The sequence below is a fragment of the Carlito syrichta genome, unplaced genomic scaffold, assembly GCF_000164805.1.
Source record: "Carlito syrichta isolate Samal-C Ts95f unplaced genomic scaffold, Tarsius_syrichta-2.0.1 Scaffold288140, whole genome shotgun sequence".
Lineage (NCBI taxonomy): Eukaryota > Metazoa > Chordata > Mammalia > Primates > Tarsiidae > Carlito > Carlito syrichta.
This window is the reverse complement of record NW_007232236.1, coordinates 143,451-150,329: the sequence shown is the minus strand read 5'-3', so window position 1 is coordinate 150,329 and position 6,879 is coordinate 143,451. Positions and strand designations below refer to the sequence as shown.

The 6,879-nt window shown below is 48.1% G+C and overlaps 1 protein-coding gene across 5 annotated transcripts; it reads right to left on the bottom strand.

Annotated features, from left to right (window-relative positions):
• Window positions 1–596: 596 nt before the first annotated feature.
• Window positions 597–6,089, bottom strand: CUNH1orf123 (chromosome unknown C1orf123 homolog). Of its 5 annotated transcripts, XM_008053382.1 has the most exons (8): window positions 6,058–6,089; window positions 5,776–5,859; window positions 4,341–4,397; window positions 3,914–3,995; window positions 3,700–3,731; window positions 2,717–2,794; window positions 1,970–2,035; window positions 597–895 (listed from the first exon to the last, which is right to left on the bottom strand). In XM_008053382.1, the coding sequence occupies exons 1-8, from the start codon at window positions 6,061–6,063 to the stop codon at window positions 818–820; spliced, it is 483 nt and encodes a 160-aa protein (XP_008051573.1). In that variant the 5' UTR covers window positions 6,064–6,089; the 3' UTR covers window positions 597–817. The 5 variants fall into 5 exon arrangements, with proteins under 5 accessions (XP_008051573.1, XP_008051574.1, XP_008051577.1 ...); XM_008053383.1 differs by lacking the exon at window positions 4,341–4,397; XM_008053386.1 differs by lacking the exons at window positions 5,776–5,859; window positions 6,058–6,089 and adding an exon at window positions 5,736–5,760.
• Window positions 6,090–6,879: the final 790 nt, after the last annotated feature.

Genomic DNA, 6,879 nt, shown 5'->3' with positions numbered 1-6,879 from the left:
TCCTTTAAATATTAATGATTTAGGTCCCCCACCTCCTAAAAGATGAGAAAATAACTTAAAATACACATAAAACCTTGAGACCCCACTGGTGTGTTTTTATGAGCCTAACACTGACTGGTAGAGAGACTAAAACCCAGAAAGGCTGAAACCCAGCCTGATGTTTCCCATGTTATTTGCTTCCTGTTACTTGCTGAGCAGTGGACGGACCCGGTGGGTGGGAGCCCTGTGGAAGTCCTGTGCTCTCAGGTGCAAGAAAGAGCCCAGGGAACCAGGAAGGCAGAGGATCTAGAGGAACACAATGTGGCTGCCAGACTTGAGAGGTGACCAGGCAGTCACCTCTTCACCCCCCTACACAGGGCCAGCTTTGCCTAAAACCTCAGGTCTGTCTTCCTAAAGCCCCACAACCAGCAGGGGTGGCAGACCCTTTCCCACTCGCAGAAACAGGAAATGAAGACACTGATTTTTACTCCCAAGAAATCCAGCCTCCAGCACTGAGGTCCAGGTAACAGGTTTACCAAATGGCAGGTTCACCACGTGTAGGCATGGGCCTCCCCTCATGACACAGCTGTGCATTAAACAACTCTGCCCGGCGTGGATGGAGTGGCTGCTGCGTGACTCTGCCTCATGACCAGGGCAGCACGAACAAGGGCTTTATTGGTGGGGCTTAGGAAGCTGTAACAGAGTCCGGCATGCAGAATGTGAAGGTGTGGTACAGCTGTCAGGAGACGAGGGACAAGGGGACCAGTCTCAGTGGGTTCTGCTGCTTACAGAAATTTGTCCCTTTCAGTTTTTAAGAGCAAGTGTGCAGGAAAAGGGTTCAGCACCTCACAAACTGGTGGGTGACCTCATAGATTCCCACAGATTCCTGGGCCTTTTCATCATAGTCAGTCCAGTCCTGTGAAAGAAATGGCAATGTCAGTCTTACAAGACAGTATGGGACAGTGTGCAGAATGGAGAACTAGAACTTGAACTAGGACTTAAGAGGCCCAGCTCGGGTTCTGACTTAGACATTCATGAACACATATGACCTGAACAGAGCAGAGCCAGACAGCTCAGGTCTGAATTCCAGCTCTTTCAGCTTCGAGATTTTAGGCAAGTCACTTAACTTCTCTGAGACTCTCCTCCAAGCCCTGTCCTCTACATGACAAAAGGGATAACAGTAGATTTCATATTGAATGTTTAAAGAATCAAATGAGGCAACACAGGTAAAAGCATTCAGCATAGTGCCTGGCACATGTAAAGGCTCAGTAAATGCCAGCTACTGTTGTCATTAGGTGCTATGTAAACGGAAGGAAGTTTTTGTCCTTCCTTCCTTCAAGGCCTGGGTACAAGACTTTTCTATCTGCAGGGTAGTAACAAAGACTATTTCTTATTATTCATGGCAATTAGGCTCTATAAAATCACCATAAATACCAAATTAGCAAATACTAAACGCTTCCAGGGGAAATACAGGGTTAGGTTCCTATGAGTTTCTGGTCACATTTTCACCAACCAATCAAGAAATAATCGTGTTCTATGTGTATTTCTGTTTAAAAACAATTTATATATATACTGTTGATTCATTAATACTGAGCTCGGCTGGGTGTGGTGGCTCACACCTATAATCTTAGGCCAAGGCGGGAGGATTGCTTGAGCCCAAGAACTCAAGACCAGCCTGGGCAACATAGCAAGACTCCTTTATAAAAACAAAAAACTAACAGTTGAGCTCACAGCCAGCAGCACTGTGACGCCTGCCTGAACAAAGCTGATCTAGCACATTATTTTCTCTGTAAGGCACATCACAGCCTTCTAGCACATGGGAACACTAGACAGCACTTCAGCAATACAATTGCAGCCATTTAAACAGCAAAAGCACCAAAGAAAAGCACAAAAATGCAGGGTCAGCCTTCCACTGATGAGCCTTGTTCATCAAAAGGGTAATTCCCACCAGACGCCCTACAGCACCTTGCAAGGCACCCAAGTCTCATACCTTCTCCTGCAAATTAATGTCACCAAAGAATGTTCCCGACTCCGTGCCCTCGGCAGCAAACCCAGCCTGCAGAGGATCGAAGGCAGCAGTTAGTTTTAGGAAAAGGAGGCACCTGGCATGTGAGGGACAGAGGACAGAGAAGCAGTGTGAGCAGCTGTTCTGGAATAACTGCCAAGCTTCTAGGATCTGGCAGCTGCCTGGACTAGAGTGGTTCCTCCAAATTATAGCCCTGGACCAGGGAGGAGGCATGGAGTAAACCCTTCTACCACCCCTGGTTTGATGAAGGACCCTGGATATGCCACTCTCCTCTCTGGACCTTGGTTTTCTTATTTATAAAACAGGGTGGATGGTACTGTTTCTTCTGCCTGCCTCACAGATTTGCTATGAGGTAAAACACTGCACAAATACAGAGGGTGAGCACTGGCTCTGGAGTCAGACCTGGGCTCAAATTGTAGCTCCACTGCTCACTGTGTGACCCTGGGCAAGTCACAGAATCTCTGAATTTCTTTCCTCATCTGAACAGTAGGATGAATAACTTCATAGGGTTACTGTGAGGATTAAATGAGGCACTTGTGAAAGTGACAGGCATGGTGCCCAGCCTACAGTAGCCACTTAATAAATGACAATTACTGCACATCTTAGAAAGGAGCATTTCTAGTCCATAGTCTCTGTGGGAAGCATAGTTCTGCCATCATTTCATACAACCTCCCCCAAAGACAGAGGTTCCCCAGAAAGACACACACATACCTGGGGCTGGAAATCAACAGGTTCGAGGCCCCGGCACTCAAACTCTACTATCGTCTTGAATTTCTCATTGTCTTCAGTCTGTAAAGGAAGTATGTGGGGAGGGCCCTTATCACCCTTGCGAGCCTAGAATGCGGCCCAGGAACACTAATCCTTTCTTGGAAGACTGCCTTGGGCACCTGTCCTTGGGAGCCTTTCGCGGACATGAGTGCTGCAGAAGAGAGTGGATTCTGGAGTCAGCCTGCCTTATGTGTAGTTGAGCTCTGCCTCGCCTCCCCTCTAGGCCAAGAGTCCTAACTGTCAAACAGTGCCAAGGAAACCTCTACTGGTTTACTGTGAGAATCTGATGTGTGTGATGTGCCTTGCACAGTTCTCAGCACTATGCTCAATAGACAGCAGATAAAATGATCAACACCAAAAACATCAACAAGAATGCTAAGCTACAAAGTTTCCAGAGCATGCAAACAGTTCTGAGAATTTTGGCACAATTCAGACACTTTAAATAAATACCAAATAAGTTATGGAATAATACAGATAACTGTCCTTCTTTAAAGGAATGGCTAGAGCACACTTCCCCCTCCACTTTTGGGTTAACTTGCTCTAATATATAATATATAAGAACATCCATGCTATCAGGAATGGGATGAGCCTAAGGACTGTCCCTATGGTTTCAGAGAAGGCTTGCTAGTTCCCTAAAATGAAGACATGGCAAGTACTCTCAGCAAGACAAGCTGAGCAGCTAGGTGGGGACAGGGGTCCCTTGGAATCCCATGGCCCAGAGCTTACTAGTACGCACTGCAATCGCCAATTTATGAGTCTTTTCCCTACCAGTGTATGGTGATAAATAATTGAGTGAATGAACAAGTACATGAGTGAAAATCCTATGACAGGTCCCCCTGATGCAGATATAACTCTAGAACTCAGGCCTCCCAACTCCCAGCTAGGATTTAATCCCACCATGCCTGCCACTATAGCAGCAAACTTACATTGTAAGGCTTGATGGTGTTGCTCAAAATCTCTGAAACAGAAAGAAGACAAGTTGACTTGGGTCTATACCCTGGCCCCACCCAGATGCTCTGATGTGGCGCTGGGAAAAAGATCACTGTGCAGGCTTCACCACCTTACACCCCCGTACAGTCACAGGTAACATGGACCTGCTTTCGGTTGGGTAACAGGAAGCTGTGGGCCAGCCTGACCTACCGATGGAGTTTTCCCGTGCACACAGCTTGCACTTCTGAACCATGGAAGCACTGCCACGAGCCCCCTTCAGTGCCACACTGTCCTGGCAAAGAGCAGACAGAACCTCTAGTCACGTATTAGTTAGATCCAGTTCCATCACTAATAATCCAGTTGAAGGGACCTAGACCCAGAGAGGGTGAGGAACTTGCTAGTACAAAAAGCCTGGGGAGCCTTCCTGAGAATGAGGAAAGGACTTCCTCTTGATTTTGAACTCTACCTCACATCCCAAAGATGCCTACTGCTCCCAGTGCTGATCACACTGATGCCTGCCCGCCCAAAAAACATAAAGCAGGGTACAAAGGACTGGGGAGATGAAGGCTATTTCCCCCAAATCCCTGCCCAGAGGTATTGTTGTGAGTGTGTATGGTGGGGTGCAGGGGATAGCTACCATCAGCCGGATGTATTGCCATTTCTCTGAAATCTCGCCACAGTTGCCACATTTCATCTTGGGAGGAAAAATAGTGTTAGTAAATTAGCTGGCTCAGTTGGGCACTGAGGGACCCAACAGTGAGGGGTGGGTAGGTGCAGGCTCATAACCTACCTTCCTGATGGCAATCTTACTTCATCCTTACAATCAGCCCCAACAAAGGCATAATCAGACTCATTTCTGGGCAAACGACAGGTCAAGTTGTTACTTATGCTGTATGCCCACCCTCCACTATGAAGCGCTCAGTCTGGCTAGGGATACAAGGATCATGAGGTACAAAAATGGCCTCAACAGAAGGAAGGGAGTAGGGAGAAATTTGTTAAAGGGCACAAAATTTCAGCTACATGTGAGGAGTAAGTTCTAGAGTAGCACTGTAGGATGACTAAAGTTAACATAACAAAAGTTATATATAACTAGGAGGAGGATATTGAATGTTCCCAAGACAAAAAACAGATGAACGTTTGAGATGATGAATATGCTAACTATCTGGATCTGATCACCATACATTATATGTATTGCAACATCATTAGGAACCCCATAAATATGCACAATTATTTTTAAAAAAAGAAAGAAATGGGAGGGCCCTCACCACTCTCCTTGGTTAGGAGCTTCCTTTATGTTCCCACAGACCCTGCAGATCCTGGTTTAAGTATTTATCACTCTGCTTGTTGTTACTCTATTTTTCTGTCTTCTTCACTAGACTCTGTGCTTCTTGAAACCAAAGAACACTGATTTCCCCCAATAAACCCTGGCACTTAGATTTCAAAATACTTGCTGATAAAAGTAGTCAGAGATGGCTTCCCGAAGGATAGGGCTTTTGACAAGTACAGAAGGATTTGCAATTTAGACTAGGGGGAAAGCAGAGCCCAAGCTCTGGGATCTGGGATAGTGAGGGTTTTCCAATTGCTGGGTGAGAAGAGGATCTCTGTAGGCCATGCCCCTAGGGTACCAGATTTACCAGCGTGGGATGAGAAACAGAGTGAATTATGCACAGAATTAAACTACTTTACAGTAAATAAACCCAAATCAACAAATGAAACGTCAAACTATTCACCTTATTAAATAATCACAAAGTCTCTTTAAGTAGCATTTCTTTTAAAGTCTGTTTACAGACACGAAATAGTTGATGGAAGGGAAAACTACAAAAGGAAAAATTCCAAGACTGCCAATAAACTTTAAAAAGCAAACCTAAAATTCTAACCAGCATTAATATGTCAGGTTAAACACGTCTCACACTGCCGGAGAGAAAGTTCCGTGCAACACCGAGGTCGGATGGGCCACTTCTCCCGGGGTCAGGCCCCGACGACCCTCCCTGGAACCCCGAAGACGCCCCCGCCTCTCGGATGCTCCTCCTACCTCCCAGCCCGGGGGCCTCGGCCCCGCCCCCCAGCCGCACCTTCAGGTACCACCGGAAGTCCTCGCCCACTGGCCGGAGGTTGGTGACGTTCTCCAGCGTGGCTTTGAGCTGCAGCGCGATTTTCTGAAAGGGCCAGAGCCACTGCGTTAGTGAGGCCCTTGCCTGGTCCCGCCCCTCCGCCCCGCCCCCTGGGCACGAGTTCTGCTTTCTGCTCCTTCAGCGCGAGCCCACGCCCTCCCTTTCCTCCTGGTGCGAGCTCCTGCGCCCCTAAACCCTCGCTATCTCCCCCTCGGAGCCCCGCGGCGGGTTACCGCCGCTCACCCCCATAGTGCCCCGGCTCAGCCCAGCGCAAGCTGCGGTAGGCACTTTCCGGCCCGTCGTAAAAAGCGGTCGCTGTCTGCGCAACCTCAGTAGGGCCGGGGGCGGGGCGCGGGCGGGTTTGCTGGACGCACTGGGGCTTGCCTTCCCCCACCAGGTGAGCCGGAACCTGTGATGGTCAGCTAAGTTCGCGATTAACCCGTGCTCTGACCGCTGCAGCCTGCCTCCAGGAGTCGGTAATGCCACAGATGTTTACTGAAGGCCGATTTTGTGCCAGCACTAAGCGAACAAGACGGTCCCTATCCGAAACCTCTGCCAGGCCTCTTCCTGCCCCTCAGTTCTTTCCTGGCTTTTCACTCCTCTGGCTTCCCTCACACTTAGTCCCTGCCTGCCCGCTGAAACTTCTCAATCACGTCGGTTTCTCCTGCCCAGGAGCAGCCTCACAGATCTGGGGTGGTGCTATTCTATAAACTGCCCTTTCCCACTAGTTCTGCCCATTGGACCTTGTTTCTGGGCCCCTCTCCACGTCCTTCTCATTGTGGTCTCTACGACTGGGCGTCCTCTTCAGCTGGTTCCTCTCTGCGCGCCCACCTGGCTTATCCTTCTAGCATACGTGTTCTGGGTCTTGTTTTACCTGGCTTCCTGTCCAGGGTACATATGAGATTATGCAGAAGCTGTGGACATCAATAGAAGGTACAGCTCATTCAAGACTCATAATCTTTTGAAGTTTTCATTGTCATTTATTTAAAGTTTGGAGTAATTATGTTTTTTTTTTTTGTTGTTGTTGTTTTGAGTTGGAGTCTCACTCTGTCGCCCAGACTGGAG

Excerpts from the sequence above, each read along its gene's own strand:
- CUNH1orf123 (XM_008053382.1), bottom strand. Across the intron at positions 4,398-5,775 it reads ACTTCCGGTGGTACCTGAAG|ATGAAATGTGGCAACTGTGG; the intron begins GTGCGGCTGGGG and ends TTTCCTCCCAAG. Across the intron at positions 3,996-4,340 it reads GGCAATACATCCGGCTGATG|GACAGTGTGGCACTGAAGGG; the intron begins GTAGCTATCCCC and ends GCTCTTTGCCAG.